The 19,116-nt window shown below is 38.1% G+C and overlaps 1 protein-coding gene across 1 annotated transcript; it reads right to left on the bottom strand.

Moving 5' to 3' along the window:
* Nucleotides 1–129: 129 nt before the first annotated feature.
* Nucleotides 130–17,545, bottom strand: aff1 (AF4/FMR2 family, member 1). The gene is made up of 19 exons (XM_044144079.1): nucleotides 17,192–17,545; nucleotides 11,804–11,924; nucleotides 10,294–11,109; nucleotides 9,462–9,503; nucleotides 8,695–8,778; nucleotides 8,481–8,514; nucleotides 8,067–8,124; nucleotides 7,129–7,249; nucleotides 6,147–7,025; nucleotides 5,972–6,054; nucleotides 5,675–5,885; nucleotides 5,507–5,607; nucleotides 4,594–4,657; nucleotides 4,349–4,485; nucleotides 4,077–4,148; nucleotides 3,825–3,918; nucleotides 3,709–3,749; nucleotides 3,403–3,623; nucleotides 130–2,337 (listed from the first exon to the last, which is right to left on the bottom strand). The coding sequence occupies exons 1-19, from the start codon at nucleotides 17,206–17,208 to the stop codon at nucleotides 2,216–2,218; spliced, it is 3,318 nt and encodes a 1,105-aa protein (XP_044000014.1). The 5' UTR covers nucleotides 17,209–17,545; the 3' UTR covers nucleotides 130–2,215.
* Nucleotides 17,546–19,116: the final 1,571 nt, after the last annotated feature.

Below are 19,116 nucleotides of genomic sequence, written 5' to 3'. Positions count from 1 at the left end.
AATACTGTCTGATTTCTATGTGCATCTCTAAGAAAATATTATTTTGTAGCTTTTACATCCACACTCATGTACTTATTTTGTTCAAGATAAACCAGAGTAGGCACCCGCCACCCTCTACGATCACGCCAATTCAGTTTCCAGTGTTTATTCATCTTTGTACACTGCAACACAGTTTCACAAATTTTCACAAAATGAAAAAGAAACATTTTTCAAAAACTGGTCTGAAGATTTTGTTTCCAGTCAAAACACAATTGGACAATTAGTCACAATATAATTTATAAATTAAGCAGCAAAAACAAATGATGAAATTAGAGCCACAGGATTTGAACAGAAAAAAAAAGTAAAGTATCGAACGTTGCAGTTTCCCTTCGTGAGCAGGATAGACATCCATCCATCCCAAACTGTAAAGCTTATTTAAATGACATCCTGCTGAAGGTTCTAACGTAAAAAAACAGCTCCCGATTAGATGGCACTTAATTAAAAAATAGAAATTGCATAGCGGAAAGTAATAAAGCTAGGAACAATTAAGTTAAACGCCAAGTGCTATTCCTACGCTAGTCTAGACCTTCTCTATCAGCATGTCATACCAAAAGCATCTCCCCTGCATATAAATAAAAAAAAAATGTCATAACAAAACATGTTATTGCTTTGAGTCAAACAAGTCCAGCTAGTTTAGGATGGCCTTCGCCACGCATATATACCTAAAATAAATTACTATCCAAAATGTTGAGGAAAAAACCTGCATTATTTCCTAAATTGTCCACCTCTCACATATTTAGGCAGGATATTGCAGCTCTATAGAATATGGGAAATATGGCAAAACATAAAAACAAATGGAAATGACTGCAGCAAGAGCCTGGGTAATGTCTACAACCATGAAATAAGAAAACAAAATTAACCTCTTTGAATCATTTTATCTGAACAGATGTAAAAATTCTTCCAGGTTGTAAAGGCAACTTGATATAAAAGTTTGGTGTTCAAAATCCAGAAAACTCTCTCTGTTAAGTGTCTCCAAAGTTTAAAAAAAAAATCTAGTGAGAATGTTCATCGTCCGTCATTAATGAGTATTGTGATCAAATTGAAATTTCACAACCAACAACTGCTAAGGTGGGGGTGCACATGGAAACACAAAGCAAGATTTTGATATCATGACTTTTGGTTTTATAAGAGAGAAACTATGATGTAGCAAAACAAGCCAAGTTTTGGCTGACCTTCGAAGTTGTTTCCACAATCAAAACTGGAAGAATCTCTTCCTGGCCTGAACCGACAGGAGGAACAACAGAGACAACAAGTTCTTCATCAAAACGATTTCTATAGTTTACACGGAGAATCTTTCCTAGATTTAGTCAGATGAACCCAACACTGCAACAGTGAGATCACCATCAACCAGAGAAAACTTTATCTTCATTGTGTACACCAACTTTTGACAGCAGCATAACAAATTAAGACAAAAAAGCAGAACTGGTTTATGCCACTAACACTCCAGCTGCACTTGTTCCCCAGAGCTTTCTGCACCTTACAGTGTTTGACAAGGACCGAACTACAGGCAGGTCTCCTCTAATTCAACGTTCCTGTAAGGCACCCGATTACCGCCATCCATCGCTTTTGACTATTGCACATAAACAAAAAGCAGAACCCCAGCCAAACATTTAGCTAAAATAATAAATTAAAGACCAATTAATAAATGTGTGGCACTATTGCAACAAACTCCATCGGGTCACAGGTCATCAGGTCAAGCCGACGTTTCACAAGGAAACGAAGAACATGATGCTAGCAGAGACAACTGGAGGTTGGTGTAAGTTAAGTGCCGTGGTTTTCTAATTACCGTCTCTTCAGAGATCGTAATACTAACACAAGTTGTGAAAAAAGGAACAAAGCTCACAATACTTGGACCACAAGCAGATGATTTTAAGAGGGCAAATTCACAGAGCCCCGAAATGGCACTTTTGGCAATATCTGATTTGCTTCCTTCCATGTTTGTTTACAACACACACACACACACACACACACAAAAAAAATAATTATAATAATAAAAATACACATGATGTATATGAAAGCAGATGTCTTCTTCCTTGAGAGAAAATGAGAATTTTCTCATGAGCAACCTCCACATCCATCTACCATCCACTTTGTTAATGAAATAAGGTGATGTCAGAGGCATAAACATGCAGATAACTCTGAGAGACACTTCCGGGGAAAGCGTAGGCGTCCAGCATCAAAGCTTACGGCTGTCCAGCCTTAACCAGTTGACACCTTGTCTGACGTAGCGGACCATGAAGCTCATGTTCGACATCAGGCTCAGAGGGCCCATGGAGGCATCCAGCTCTGTGAGCACACCTGAAACACACATTTAATGGAAACAAAATATTCAAAAAAGATTGTTTGGTCCAAAAATGTATTTTTTTTAATATAAGGTTTATGGTTTAAATGCTATATCTGACTTAGACATGTTAACACTGTGGAACAATGAGTCACTGTCACCGAGTCAACTTCCTATTGAGGTCCAATTACAAAATGTGATGCGTAGGATAGTTTATGCAAATATCCTACTGTCATGCATCACAAACCTTATTTTGCTGTTTAGTCACAATACACTTTCTGGGATCTGAGTTTTAAATGTTTAAAATCTTTACAGTATGGACTTAAAATCAACATAAAAATGTTTTTCTGTCTGAGGTCATCTTATTCCTAATGCCTCCATATACAGTAACTCCTACTAAATAAAAATATGTTTTAAGAAATAAACATAATAAAAATAACTCAGAAGGTGAAAACCCACCATGCTGTCATGGAAAAAAAAAAATTATCAGAACTTCGCAAATCCGATTACTTATTCGTATAATAAATTACTTATTATTCGTATATTTACTCAAAAATTAATATACAAATAAATCCACTTGTTCTATTAACTGACATACAATAGCCAGCCCTGAATACATATTCTGTCATATAATAACTCAGACTCTTTTAGAAATACAGTCACTTACATAATTTTAATTAGATTTTATCTATAGTAAATAAAAAGAGAGGCACAACATATCAAAAAATGGCAATGGAATAAAATCTGGAAATATATATATATATATATATATATATATATATATATATAAAATACACACACACAGAGACACACACATCCCAAATCAAATTTCATACTTATCTAGACCATGTAGGAACCCTGTACATTGGACAACAATTTAAAAGCCATGACCTTCCGTGTGTGTGTGTGTGTGTGTGTGTGTCTAAATGTTGATAGTATACTTGCAGGTAAACAACAATAGCATGACACCACACATTCCTTAAGGCTAAAGCACAGCAGAAATACAGACCTAGAGAAGCTAATTTTGGATTTCCAGATGTTAGCTAGCTAACCAACCAGATGGAGGGATTTTTCATTCTTACCGCTGCCTTTTAATGCCAGTTCCTCTGCCTGCTCCCAGATGTCATGAGCACTTAGAAATAACGTGGTGATGTTGACGTAGGAAGAGGCCACTTGTTCTATGCCTTGAGGAATCACCACAGTGCTGCCGACTGCAGCGATCCCGGAGCCGCTGTGGTTCGAACCGGTACCTGAGCTGGAGCTGGCTGGAGACGGCACGCTGGGGGACGGGGTTTCTGCTAGCCTAAAAGATGAAATATAAAAAGGTTAAACCCTGTGGTGGGTTGCAAATATTAAACATGTTTTCTTTTTGTAGGGGGATGACTGACTTTGCTGAGGAGTGCTGTTTGCGTGACACCTGAGCGAAGTTCTGAAAGATAAACCAAATATTTTAGAATATAACTACAAAACAAACGGAGATGATAACAAAGCATTTATAAGTTACTTGAAAGTGATCCGTAAGAGTCTTTGACAATTTTGTTGCAGTTTTTTGTTTGTGGCGAAACATGGCCATGTGAAGAAGAGACTGGCACTTTAAACTGCAAGAAAGATACAAAAGTTACTCAGAAAAATGTGTCAGAAAATAATGAAAAAATCATTAGGTGAAGACATGGCATTTGTGCAGCTTTTCTATCCTTTGCAATACAGTTTAACCACCTCCCATAACGCTATCTGAGGAGATGGAGCTTCGACTTACCATAAAGCTAAAAAGTCATTTTCTGGGGGTGCAGCTGATGAGTCCACTGGGTTTTTAAGTTTCAGAACAAATCTGTGAGAATGAGAGATAAACACAGCATGAAACAGGAAAAATTATTTATCACACCATTACTGGAAGCTTGCCTCACATCTGTAAGAAGATTTCAGTGCCCAGTGTGCGAAGAGCATGAGAGAATCGGTCCCCAAACTTTTCAGAAAGCATCCATGTGTAATAAGTCCGTAAAGCAGTGTCGAAGAAACATGAAGTCTTACTTGAGCAGCTCCACCGTCTCTGCAAGCATCGTGTAGGAAGACCCTGAAATCTGTGGATCTTTCTCCATGGCGATGCCACTCTCAACAAAGAACATGGCTGCCTCCAAGTAGGTGAAAGCTTTACTGAGCTTGTCCTGCTGCACAGGCGTAACAGAATATGAGAGTTTTTAAAAAAGCAGCGACATGGACTGCTGTATGGAGTGTGGTGCATTAAAAGAAAAAAAGAAAAAAATAGACCAACTTACCTCAGCGTCTGCCTTGTGCTTCAGTTTTTTTGCCTCTTTTATGTAGTGGTTCACTGGATACTGCCTGTGAAAAAGAATTATTTTACTCTACAACTCAATGTAAGTGACAGTCTACTGACGCTGCATGCTCATCCAGTAGGAGTGAACGCTGCAAGTTAATGCAGTCTGCCGGATTTCCTTTTTAAGGTAATTTGAGTAATTAACTGAGCTTAATAACTAGGGTCAATATGAACCCCCATTCGAATCTGTGTGATCGGATTCAATTTGCTGTTTTTGTGACGCGTCTTGAGACACCATGTGTCTCAAGACGCATATTTATATAGAGGCTATATAAATAAACTGAATTTTAAAAGCCAGTTAAATCCACCAAAACATCTGACATTGTGTAGGAAACATGAAAAACAATAAACACACAGTCTCTTGCAAAAAGATAATACACCCTTTGACATTTTCTACATTACCACCAAAAACTTCAAAAGGTATTTTATATTGTTTATAACCCAATTCTGCTTTAAACTGCTGTGCAACCATATCTTTAACCTTTCTGCCATGTTTATTGGTCTTTTCCTTAATGTTCTCTAACAAACCTCTGAGGCCAGAACAGAACAGCTGGATTTAATTACACAAAGGATGAAAGACCTCTGAATTTATTTTTGGGTAGTCAGGGCTAAGGAGACTGAACGTAAGTGAAGATCACACTTCAAAATTTTACTTGTTAAAAAAAAACCAAAAACCAAAACAAAAAATGCAGTCAAAAGCATATCACATTGTCCTTCCACTTCAGAGCAGTGTAACATCCCACTAGAATGCACTAACATGTGTGGCTGTAAAATTACAATATTTAGGAAACGCTATTTAAAGTGGCTATAAAAACGTTTTCCAGACTGAGTGCAAGGAAAACTTGGAATTGTACCTCTTGTCAAAATTCAGCAAGGATCTGTTGCTCACAGCTCCTCTTTGCGGCTTTAAATTTGACGGCACAACAAGACCGCTCTTTGGGGTCTTGGCCTGAAACTGAAGGAGACGCATTAGGTTGAAATCTTTCATATCTCAACACATGCAGAAGTGTTTGAACAATTACCTTTTTATGAAGTGAGGGTTGTGGATGTTTTCCTTGAATTGTCTTGTGCTTGTTGGAGTCCTTACCCTTGGTATTCTCCTTACTGGTCTTTAGTACCATTGCCGAACAGGGATTCTGTACCTTTGGAGCTTTAGTGGCGTCTTTGGATGTTGCCAGGTCCTGAGATGTTTTCTGAGCCTTCTTTTGCTCCTTGTCTGGTTTGTTGGAACTCCTGTGTGAAATATTGATCACAAGAGTTAGAGCAGCGATGACTGAATATGTTAAATTCTCATATTTTTTTTGTTTTACTGGACGTACTCTACTTTCACAGAAGCACGACTTAATGAGGTAGTCTGGTTTTCCAACTTAAGTTTCTTCTTGGGAGGACTTTTAGTCTCGACCTGAAAACAATAATAATAAAAAAAACAACAGTAAAATAACATTTTCCGATAAGAATGAGTACAATCTCTTCTGTGCCACACAAATTCCTCACATTTTGAGACTTTTTATTGCTTTTTTCAGGTCTGTGTGCTTTAGAGGACTCTCTGCTTGCTTCATCCTTCTCTATGGCCAGTGCTGGCCTCTTTGCATTGCTGGAAATCCCTTTATTATTAGTGGATTTCAGGGGGACTCTTGAGAGCAGACCGATATCAATCCTCACCAGCAGGGATTTAGGAGGCTGGTATTGGTCCCACCAACCCTTTGCTGCCTGAGAGGACTTATGTGAATGCTTGTGGGTTGATTTGTGAGGCACCTTTGTCTCTGTACTGTTTTTGGGACAGCTGACTCCGACTGGAGCAGCAGGCTGGGCAGGGCTCTGAGCCGAGCAGCAGCAGGATTTAGGATGATGAATGCCACAAGTTGGAAAACGACCATGCAGCGCAGGTGTGACTTCTGATCCAGCCCTCTTATGTTTGGGGTATTTAGTTCTTTCAGCGTCTTTTTTAGTTTCTTTGTTGTGCTCCATTGTTTTTGACTTTACTTTGGGATTGTCAGTGAAATGTTGCTCCGTTTTTGGGGTTGCGAGTCCCTCAGACTTAACACTGAGCGCTGTTTCAGTGCGATTTGGGCCCCTGGCCGCTGAAGGCTTTGAAAGTCTCCTTGAACTGCTGCTGCTGCTGCTGCTGCGGCGGCTCCCTCTATCAGAAAGGCTTTTTTTGCCTTTGTTCTGGCTGAAAGAGGCATCCTGGATGCTTTCACTGCTCTGCTGAGTAGCAGCCATGTTCTCTGTGAGCGCTTTTGGCTGCGAAAAAGACTTTGATTCCTCACTGGCATCTGCACTGGTCTGCCGATCAGTGCTGAAGGTCTGCTGATGGGAGCTAACCCTCTCTTCCAGCCGCCAGTCCCGATCGCTTGCTGCTGGAGCATCAGGCTATAAAAAGAACAAAAAAAGTATTAAAAATAATAATAAGAAAACATAAGTATGTGAGTAATTTATTGGGTGATAAATAAAACATAGTAAGATGATTTAAGACCTCTATTTCAACTAGTTTGCTCTCTGGAGGCTCTTTAATGGAAATGTCGCTGTCTGACTCTAAGCTGCTGTCATTGGAGCTCCTCATCTCTACATCACTGGAATGTGTGGCTTCAAAGGAACTGAAAAACACAAATACACACAGATTGGTTTTATAAAGTAGCCATTAGTTGTCATCAATACATGCAACTGAAACTGGATGTTTTTATTCAATCAATAAAACATTTACCCTTCACGATTGGTTAGTAAATCAGACTAAATTACTCTGAATTTAGGTCAAGAAGGACCACCAAAATCTGTTAAATGCCAGAATACCTATTACTTTTTCAATCAGAAGTTTACACATATTAACATTACTATGCCTTCAAATAACTTGGGGAAAGCTTGTAGATGTTACTAATGCAGGGGTGTGCAAAGTGTGTTTCGGGGCCCATTTCTGGCCCTTGAAAGTATTTTGTTTGGCTTGTGACCACAAGTTAATAGTGGTAAAAACCACTAAATACATTTAGTATTTAAACTAAATGCAGTTTAGTTTAAATACTAAACTGCGTTTAAGTTTAGTTTAAACTTAAATGCAAGTTTAAACTAAACTTGTATTTAAGTTTAGTTTAAAGGCAACCAAACTTAGCATTTAGTTGCCCATAGAACTTTCTTTAAAGTTTTGTGGGCAAAGTGAGCATAAGATGTGTATTAAATAATAACCAAGTTCTCAGGCTGTTGGCAAAAAAAAACTAATAGCACTGTTATTGAAATGCTAAATTGCCAAAATCTGAGGCAGTGAATTTCCTTCCACGACACGGATTTAAGAATGCTTTGAGGTAAATTCTCATCTACATATAAAATAAATATGCATCTTTGATAAAAACAAAAATATGGTTGTGCTAATTATATATTATATTTATGAAATGAGGAAGCTGTACTTTAGGTTTAGGTACTCACTTTGAGGAGTTCAGCCGCTTGCAATGAGATGAATCTTTACTGGAGAATTCGAGGCTTTCTGAAAAAAAACAGGGACAGTTATTTTGAACTTAAACTAAAATAGTAACTGATCAATAACAATGTGAAAGAGATTGGTAATAACAGAAAGCAATTCTTCTTAGTGGTGCAACACCTGGAAGTATAAATTATTAAACTGAAGTTTTACTAAAAGCTCTTATCTTTTTAGTCAACGTGTTGATCTGAAATTATATCCAATGTATTTTAATCTGTGTGTCTTTTAAATCTGCTGTTAGCTTAAATTTCTACTTTTCACCATAACCATAAAAAAGGCCTGCCGTCCAAAACAACAACTCCAGATATAACGGATTCATTTAGCTGGACTGATTGCTAAAAGACAAGCTAAATGTTACTCACTTTGCTCTGGACACGACGAGACTTGTTCTGCTTCCTGCTAGGATGGAAAAATAAATACGAATTGTATTAATGGCCAGCAAATTTGCTTAAGGATAAACCGTGTAGTTAGAACATAATAAGAGGAAAAAGTTTGGATTGCTAGAAAACATATGAGCAAGAAGGTCAGGATGGTAAAATGTGAAAAAAATGTAATGATTAAGCTTTGATTTTTGACCTTGGCTGGGATTTGAGACTTGGATGGTTCATAGGTTGGAGTGCATATCGCTGTCAGTAGAGGGGGCCATGGCTGAGTCATTTCCTGCCAAACACAAACAAGAGGTTGACATGCATTTAAGAAAAAAAAAAAAAGACATGGTTGATTCACAACCATGTTTTTTGAACAAGTTCATCTGTTTTGTCCAGTAAACTAGAACTGGAGAAAATGTTACTTAAATCTGAAAATCAGTAAATCTGGAATACAAAAGATCTCAAAATCTTATTGTTTTCTATTTTGAGTTCACATTTAAAGATCCCTGAATACTGTTTAATATCAAACATTAAAAGCCTGAGGAAATACAAAGGCTGTTTTTAAAACATGATTTTGCAAGTTTGTAAGACAGGACAAATCTTTCCCCAGCTGCATCTTGTACATTGCAATTCAATTTAGTGGCTACTACAAATTAAGGCCCGTATTTGATGTTATGAAGAACCTACACACAACCTGAAAGTTGACCCATAGTTTTGTCTCTCTTCTTGATACCAATAAAAATAAACAATTAAAGTTTCTGCAAATACCAATTCATAATCTGGCATAAAACCCAAAAGGGTGAAAAAACAAAAAAAGCTGAAGTAAAAAACAAAGAAAACAACTTCTGCATTTCAACTTCAATTTTTTCCAAGTACATTCAGAAAAACCAAGAATAATTTAGAGCACATTTATTATTTATTTATGTCCTAATGTAAAATTGTTGCTTAAACATGGACACAAGTGGCTGCACTTACCCTTAAGATATCTTCCACACACAGAACTTCATCAGACGAAGCCTTTAAAAACAGGAAAAAAAAGAATATTGAAGAATGAATATTGATTTTTCACTTGCCTGATTTAAAAAAACAAACAAAAAACAAGCAAACAAAAAAAAACTAATAAGTGGAAGTGAAAATGACAGTTTCTAAGTTCACAATTAGGACAATAAATAAGTGATTTATCAGCATATCCATCAGCATATTGCTGATAATAGTGAAGTAATAATTAAGTGTATTGCTTTGGTTGTTTGAACATTTTTTTCCTTTCTTCCACTAAACTCAATAAACATAAAAAAATCGAAAGATTTGGCTAAAATACTATTACTATGTTCGATTTAGAGACACAGTTACTCTACTTAATGTATATTGGATTCTTAAGCTGCCTCTTGACAATAGCTTTAATTTTGTACAGCAGCATTTGTTTTATATAAGGTTCTGACAACTTTTATTTTAATCACCACTTCTGTACTTGCAATAAATACCATAAAATATTGACCAAGGGAGACAGAGCCAGAGAGGAATGGTCAAGCATTCCTCTCTTTCAATTTCCCAACCTGGTGAAATGCTAAATGAGAAGAAGTGGGAATAAAAGCATATCCACTCATGAAAGACAAAGTGTAAAGCAGGAGAAGGAATTTTGATTTTGTGCATCACTAGCTTTTGATAGTTCCCGTCTAACTTCATTTGAATACCAAATTATAAGTGCAAGTGTCCTTTATTGTTGCTGTTTTTCTGTAAATACATTTTTTAACCACTACTGCAATGATTTTAGGTACATTTATGTTTAATTGCACATGCAAAATCTTACCTCAAAGAATTGAGGCACTTTCATTGTTTTGGCAACGTCCGTTTTGTTGATCAGCTCTGGTAATGGCGCATAATGCTCTGGCGATGGCTTCAGCTCAGGTGACTTCTGGACCACCTGGTCCTGACCATCCATGGGTCGCACGTAGGCCGTTGGCTTCTGGGTCATGACTAGCCCAGCCTGCTTGGACGACAGCAGAGAAGGAAAGGTCTGGGAGGGCAGTGTGTTGGTCTTGGCTTGGGGTGGAGGTGGATTTATAGGTGAAAGCCTGCTGTTCAATGTAAAAACAGTCACACTGCCAGTCAACCCTGAGGAAAGATCTGGAGACCCTTGAAGCTGATCCCTTTTGAACGTATCCCTCGTGTCCGTGTTAGTATTGTGGTCACAGGAATGTAGGACCGGAAGAGGCTTAGCATCTGGAGAGGGGGCAGTCACTTCCTGGGGAAGGCTGACTGCCCCTCTGAGATCTGGGAAGACTTCACTCTCCTTTATATGATGTCCTAAGTGACTCGACTGACTGTTGGTCGGAGACGCAGATGAAAATCGAGATGAATGTCCACGGTGGCTTGGAGATGAGGAGTAAACACTATTAGATGTCCCTTTCTGGCTATGCTGGGTAGTAGACATGTGAAGGTCCTGGCTGTGGGAAAGAGTTTTGTTTGATTGCTCTGCAACTGGCTGGTTCTGATCCGACTGTGATAAGGAAACGTAGGAAGGAATGGGTAAAGCCTCCAGTGAAGAAGGCACAGGATTATTCACATCTTCGTAACTGCCCAGCATCCTTTGGATTCGATCAGAGAGCTCATCCGCTTTGTTCGTCTGAAAAAAAAGAGAGAATATTTCTACTTTTATGAACTAAACAAAAACACCACACTGCAGTTCTGTGAAATAATTAAAACTCCACAATAGGACTGAAATGATTCATTCGTTTAGTCGTGTTAAATCAATTACTGAAATAATAGTCAACTAATTTAGTAACATAAAGTGTATTTTCTTCTATTTATTTCTTGAATTTCTCAGTATTGCTAAAACGCAAAACTTTGTCTTACCATTCACTATTTAAATCTTTTTTGGGTGAATAAAATGATAGCCTCCATCAGCTGCATTCAAAACTAAAAGATCAATAAGTGCAGCAGAGTCTTCCTCAATTATGATTGTGCCCTCACAGAATGAATCCTTTAGAGAACCAGCTAGTGTTTCACTGACCTTAAGGCCCCTTGGTTTGCTCCACAGAGACGGGGCTATTTTAGCTGCAGAGGTTATTAAGGCCATCTGCAGGCGCAGAGGAGGACGCCAGACTCTACCCAAGATTTAATCCTGAACTTTTGCAACCTTTTTGAGCAAAGCTAAGATGAGTGAATAGCTATTCATAGAAAGTCAAGAGCCCTAGAAGGGGCTGCACTTCTGTTTACATGTACACGTGTTCAGACCGCCTGGACTGATCTACCAGATGGTCAAATGACAGCCACTGTTGTCCTTTAAGCATTTTCTTCCCTCTAAAGGCAGCTCTTACCTTGTACGGTTCTGCAAAGAGTGGCGCATTTTCAGCGTTAACTTCTTTGGTTTGGCTGGTTTCTTGGATTCTTTGTTCCCATGCTCGGCGGCGAAGAAGGTTCCTCTCTTCATTATGTGAGCTGGAAAATGACAAAGAAATACAACTAAGCTAAATTAACAGCCCGTTCACATGACCATTGCCTTGGGACAAACGATATGGAAATCTGACCATGTTATAGTGATAACGTAACATGGTCATGTTACATTATAGGATAGTCCACTATTCTTGACTATACAAAACAAAGTTATTTTGTTAGCTTTTTTTTTACTTTATAAAACAAAACAAATAGTTACAATTAAATTCCATTGAAAGGCAAAGCAATAATACACCATCATAAAATTTCTGCAAAAACAGAAAATAAATACTGAAAGCATGAGTGACTTCTTAAACCCAAGGGGAAAGCAGCAGCGTCAGATGAGATTAAATCTGCAGACAAGTGTGAAGTGACTCACAGGTGCTAGGGGGATTCACTACACATCGCTCACATCTGCCAAGTTTCCAAAGTAGATTTATTTCAACTTTTAGGAGCCCAATAACTGTAATAAATAATGAACAAAAATAAAAAAATGCAGAAACTTCTATGGGTAAGTTTTAAAAATATGAACACGGACATTGCAACTTCAGTTTTCACATTTTTCTTCCCAAAACACTGTGCTAATCATTCTCACTGACAACAATCCCAGCAGGATGCTGCCATGGCAATGAGAGGAGCAGCAAAGATTTGGGACTGAGCCAAACAGATGAGCGCCTCCTCATTAATGCAGCAGACAGACTTGCTAAACTCCAAGGAAAGCACAAACTGGCACGGCCCAGTAACAGGCTGAACACCCATGGGTGAACAACACATCAAGTGTTTCTTAGAATCAGACAATATTACTTACAATATATGCATAAGAGACAAGTTATGTCAGTGCCAAATCAGTTCATTTGATCTGCTAGGATATTTTCCATCAAAGTGTGATTGCTGAGTGTATGTTGCATTTAAATTTTCACAGAAGTCGAGCATTTCAGATCTAGATTTAAAGCCTGATTGCACTGACTTCCAACAGCTCAATCTACATTTTAATTGACTAAATACAAAGATCAAAATCAAACATCATGTGACTGATTAAACAGTTTATTATTAAAAGTATTGACAAAGCATAAAGGTTCACTTTTTAGGGCTACCAGATTGATCGGTTTGCTTGACATTAAAGCAGGAAGCTGTTCCATGTCCAGAGAAACATCAGGACATATCAATCTATTTGTGTTGTCTTTCATATGGTTGTATCACTTCATTGAAGGATACAACAGCTTTCTTTAGGTCCAGGCAAAGTATTTTAATCTGGCCGTGGTGCGGACTTTGACCGGGAGAATTGCAACACATGCATTCTTTTCTTGTTCAACTACTCTGTTGCAGTCTTGGTAATGAGCTTAAGATGGCTGTACTGTTGCAGGACAGAAATCAGACAAGCTTCTGCTACTGGATGGTTGACCAAAGCTTTTATTCCAGGATAGATGGGTAGCAAATGTCAAGTCTGCAAGGTCTCAGATTCATTGGCCAATCCATAATTTCTCCACCATATCTGCTTGATATATAGAGTGTGAGTTTTACAAAATGTCAGTCTTTTTCACCAAACACCTGCAATTTGATATACTCTAGTCAGAGAGTGCTAAACGGTGCTGCTACGTTCTTGGAAGTGAGAAAAAAAGTCATCTTGGCAAATCTTCTTAACAATTTTACATTTTCTAAGATTTTAAGTAAATATAGACATAGTTCTGCTCATCTGGGATTTTACATATTATAAGACACTTTACTGACTATAAAGGTGGAGATTATTGGTCTGTATATTTCCCCTCCTCCCCCATCTTAAAATTGGCTTTAATCTAGGTAGAAAAGTTCTGATGGTATCAGAAAGGGCAAAATAAAAACTTGTGTGCATAATAACCACTGAGAAAAGTGTTTCAAGTTGAATAAAGATACAAATTCTTACAAGTTAATCCTGGAAGTTACAAGAAGATGGAAAAAAAACAAACAAAAAACCCCTCAAAACTGTAAATACAAGGCAGGAAAGAAAACACACACACAGGCCGAGACCATTGGCAACATAAAAAGAAATCCATAAACATTGAGAACTCATCTCGGTCCCGTAAAAGGACAGATAGGAACCACAACCACCCTTGTAAAACACAGCTTTAACCTTTACATTTTAAGCAGCTTTTTACAACTGCTGGCAGACCAATAAATGCTGGTACAATTCATCAGAAAAAAACACCCCTAAAAACAAAAAGCTTGCATAATGGCCCTACTTGAAACCTCACATTACATCAAAGCCCACTAGAACAATTAAGTAACGTTAGGCAAAGCAAAGGATTAGAAGTTGAATGACATGATTTAATGTCATGGGCTGGTGACTACTAAAGGTTGTACCCCAAGTCTCGACCAGTGATCGATGAACCTACAACCTACCAAGGTTAAGCAGGTTTTGACAACGAATGGACTGAATGGCAAATACATTATATCTACAGGGCTAGGTTCTAGCTATTTAGTTCCAGAAGCTCTTGAGGGTCATTTCCTGTCTCATTTGGGTAAAACTTGAGTTTAAGTCAAGAAAGAAAAAACAAGAAAGGACAGTGGACCAGAAACAGGGTGACTCAAGAGTCAAGGTTTCTCTGGAAAGCAAAGGTTCCCCTGGAGGGGGGTTAGAAAATATTCCACTGGGAAACAGCTATTGTTCTTCAAAGTGTGCAACCATTCCAACATCAATATTCCCAGATGCCAGGTGGCATCTTCAACAGGATAATGTGGCCCTAATTTGACTTTGTGTGATGTTCAGGAGAAAACCGCTGCTACTAACAGTCTGGTGCCAAATTCTGCAGCAGACTTTCAGTGGTCTACAAAACCCCGTGTCTGAGTGAATAGAACAGTGAAACTACTCGACACTAGGCTGCTTGTCTTCATGTTATGGCTCATTGACTAATACTTTGCAAATGCAACCCAGACTGTACCTAATGAACCTACAACAGTGACCACCTTGTCTAAACTAGTGAAGAGTCTAGAAAGAAAGTGACTCATCAACACAAAACCATTCTCTCCTCCTTTAGACCATCTTGTATTTCATCCAGTATTTTGCAGACCTGAATTTGCATTGGAAATTTAAGACGTACAGGAGCAAATCCAGAAACCTCTCTACAAGCTCATTCAGGGGAATCCCAATGTGTTCCCAGACAGAGAAAGATTTCCCTTTAATGTTCTGGATCTACCAAGAGGGGTCTCCCCAAAGAGGGTCTTGCCTGGAAATCTTCTAAAAAATAAGCTGAGGAAGCATGTTGTTGAGATATTTGCGTCACACTCCTTTTGATGTTACAATAAGATCAGATTTTGTTTGTTGCTTTGGAAACAACACAGTCAATGTTGATTATATACACAGCTGAAACAATTTGCCAGGAACAGCTTTATTTGGTCTTTGCCAAAAAAAAATCAAAACACTAATATCCCTACAGGGATATATTCCTTTCTTTTACAGCATTCCACGACCGGCTGCAATGACTCTAGTATTGAGTCATCACTGTGTTTTACAACAGGAATGACTCAAAACATACTTTTTGACTAATCTGTTTGCTTGTAGTATTCAACACAGGGACAAACTGAAGGTATATTTGTGATGATAGACTGAACAAGGTTCAAGAAAAACGAAGAGAGCATTTTGATGTATTCAATTGTTTTTGTGTAAATATTAGTTTAAACTTTGCTTTTACTCAACAACTGAAATGTTAGAGCAAACATTCACCATAAAAAAAAAATTGTGTGTTGCATGTTCAGTGACAGTTTCCCTAGTTTTGAATCCAACTTAAAAATTAATACATCTAAAATTATTGTATCAGAACATGCCACTAACCTTGACCTAATTTTCAAACAACTCCAGGACACAAAAAGAACATATAATTTTAGATTTAAAAAGTAGAAGTTTTAATATGTAATGAAAAACATCTGCATCACTAAGTATTATACTTCTTTAATAAAGCCAATCTTTAGATGTAGTTATCTGGGAAAATCTTTGTAGATCCCAAACACTTCCCCCAGTGCTGAAATTGTATCCTACACACATTTTAAAAACATCAGCTTTGTGATAATCACTGCTAATGTCCCTACAGCAGGGAGGGACATAAATAAATTTAAGGAAGGAATAACATATGAAGGAAAGTATATGAAAGAAGTTAGAATAGAAGAAAGACTGACAACAGAGGAAGTAAAGAAGGACACAAAGAAGGAAAGAAAGCAAGAACTTAAAGAAAAACAAGAAAAATGGTAAAAAGGAAAGGCTCAAGAAAGTAAGGAATAGCATAAGGCAAGAGCGACATGAATTAGAAATAAAAGTGTGGGGAGGACACAAGGAAGGACACAACCAAGGAATGAATGAATCAATGAAATTAGGACAGGAAGTAATGTCTGGAATACTTTGTAATACTCTCTTCCACACTTATTCAGACTTTGAAAAGACTGGATTCAAATTCCCTGCTTTTCTAGACTGTGTAGGAACCCTATACCTGACTGTACTGTCTTACATTTTTGACTGAACTGGACAGTAAACAATTGGCTGCTTTACATTTGGACATTAATGGTGACACGTTTTCTTGCCAAGTGTAATAACATGACATTTGTTGTAAATTAGAGATGTGTAAACAAACCAAACTGATAGAAATAAATAACAATAACAAAAATAAATAAAATCCTAAAATTTGTCTCATTCTTAGTTGTATTTCGTTGGGCTTTGTTTAGAAAATGTCTGCGTTTTTGAAAAGATAGTAAACTATTTATTGCTATGCGTAACTAGTTGTCAAACGCCATTCTTTGCAGCTAATGTTAGGAAGCAAAACACTGCTAGATGGCAGTAATGGGACAGTTAAAGGGACAGTTAAAAAAAATCCAACTGAAGCCAAGTTTATCAAACACGACCCTAAAAACGAGAGCATGCACCCAGATAATGATATTGACCTTGTGATCTGAGGCTGGTGTCCATTTAAATAACATGCATTAACCGCACGGCTCTGACTCAAAGCTGGTAAAAGTCACACCAGTCTGTCGTTTCCAGCTGATTCCACCTCTCTGTGCTTCCCTGTCGACCTGAAACCTCGCACGTCTTCAAGTTAGTTTGACAACACAATGTTCAATTACCAAACCCACTTCCATTTCTCCCTGTTGTACTCGCATAAAGTTTCACTAGAAAACTGTAATCCAATTCCAGGAGATCCGACGCGCTGGCACGGGACAGGCTGGCCACCACCAGCAGAGTAACATCAACTGGGTTTACCCATCGGCTAAGCGGGGATAGCTGCTAGCGGTTAGCCGCGGAAGGTTCTGCCTACCTCGGCTGGGATGCCATGGTGCAGTGCGCCTCTCGCAGCGAACAAAGTTCGCTGTCATGCGTTTTTCGTGAAGGTCCTCACAGAGGTGGTCTTCACGCTTGGTCACATTGTTTACCGGTAAACTTAATTTAATTATTTCGGCTGCAAAGTTGTTTTGCAGTTGTCAGCTTTCTGCGCGTACTTTGGGTTCAGTCCAGCCCGTCTGCCTACTGGACTGTTCTACCCTTCGCAGCCACTCGGGGACCAGGCTCAGGTTTTATATACTCTTAATTTTTCCGAGAAAGTTTCACAAAATAGCTCTTTTACCGCTTTTGCCTGTAATTTCAAAAAAGAAAATTAACAGTAATAACAGCCGAGTCCAAATGGGTGTATGTTTTGGGACTATTCTCGCTCTTTCGCTGCAGTTTATGTAAACTTTTGGACATTACCCCTACGCGACGAAACATGGTACTACCATCTGTGTTTATGGCGTTGAACCTACTGGACTGTCAGTTTTAAACGCCACAATTAATTGTGAGCGAAAAGTTACTACAAATTCAAAAAGCTTACAAACACCATTTCATAATAATTTATATTTTTACGCTTGGCAACTGTGAGTATCTAAACCTTTACCTGATAAAAATCTCTGAGGGTTCAACATAATGACAAGATGGTTAGCACTTTGTTTCAAAATTCAAAGTTTTATAGCTTGGCGTATTTAAGGGACAACATTGAAAGAATAGATGGATAATTAGATTCAGGTAACTGGACTTCCATGTAGAATTTTCTAGACATTTAGCAAAATTGTTCATTCATAACCCTCCATATTTTTCATATGTTGTCATAGTAAAATGGCAAACTTTATTGTATTCTATTGGAAGTTACAGATACAGCATTTTTCTTACATCTAAAAATCTGAAATTGGTTTTTGCATAAATACTGTCCTGTTCACCCTTCTCCAGATCCCCCAATCAGTCATGCAAAACAAAACCTATTCACTTAGATTTTATGTGTTGTTAGTGCCAGATATTCACCAACTATCCCCCTTCTGGTGCTGCCCTATTTACCATATCAAAAACCGATAATGTATTTAGCGCACACATATATGCAACCCCTCAATACAACGCAGATCAACACATCAACACAGGGATAAAGTCGTGGAGATGTTTACAACAGAGGTGAGTTATGAAAACAATATCTCAAACTCTACGCTCAAAAGGCGAGTCTTTATAAAAGAGGCAAGAAAGCCATTTTTGAAAGAAATTAATAGCAATTTTTGTTTGTTGTTTTCCACAAGTCCTGTGGCTAACCATTAAATGTGTGGAAAAAGGTGCTCTAGTCAGATAGAACCAATTTTGGACTTTTTGACCTACATGCAAAAACTGTATCTGGAGGGAAATGAATACTTCATCTTACCACCTTACCTGAAAACACCTTCTCTTTGATGAAACATGGGCATGGCAGCATCATCCTGTGGGAGAGCTTTTCTTCAGGAGGTGCTCAGAGATGAAGGTAATAAGAATAGAGTTAAATTCCTGGCAATCCTGAAAGAAACCGTGATGGAGGTTTCCAAAGATACTTGACTTATCTTCCCCCAGGACAACAGCACTAAACAATGAAATGATTTTAGACCATAGCATATCCATGCCTTAGAGTGGCCCAGTCAAAGTTCAGAACCAATCTAGTTGAGAATCTGTGACTTTGAAATTTGCTTTTTTGCAGAGGCCCTCCACACAGTCTGACTGAACAACGCACAAAAATGGAGTTATAAGTACAGATCTGGCAGAGATGTACCCCAAAAAACCTTCCACTTATGTTTATTTGTCACATAAAAATCCCCCCAAAATGCAATGTTATTTGTAGTTCAACACAATAAAATGTGGAGAAGAAAAAATGTGTGGGGTATGGATCCTTATCGGAGAGAGTTATTTTGTAGACACTGAGGG

The sequence above is a fragment of the Gambusia affinis genome, linkage group LG17 (assembly GCF_019740435.1).
Source record: "Gambusia affinis linkage group LG17, SWU_Gaff_1.0, whole genome shotgun sequence".
In the NCBI taxonomy this organism is placed as follows: domain Eukaryota; kingdom Metazoa; phylum Chordata; class Actinopteri; order Cyprinodontiformes; family Poeciliidae; genus Gambusia; species Gambusia affinis.
Note: the sequence above shows the minus strand (reverse complement) of the source record. Positions and strands in the feature narration are given on the sequence as shown.

What these genes read in the sequence shown, in the direction of transcription:
- aff1 (XM_044144079.1), bottom strand. An exon ending in GCAATAAAAAGTCTCAAAAT is followed by an intron (nt 6,055 to 6,146) that starts GTGAGGAATTTG and finishes TATTGTTTTCAG; the next exon opens with GTCGAGACTAAAAGTCCTCC. An exon ending in AGCACAAGGCAGACGCTGAG is followed by an intron (nt 4,486 to 4,593) that starts GTAAGTTGGTCT and finishes ACGCCTGTGCAG; the next exon opens with CAGGACAAGCTCAGTAAAGC.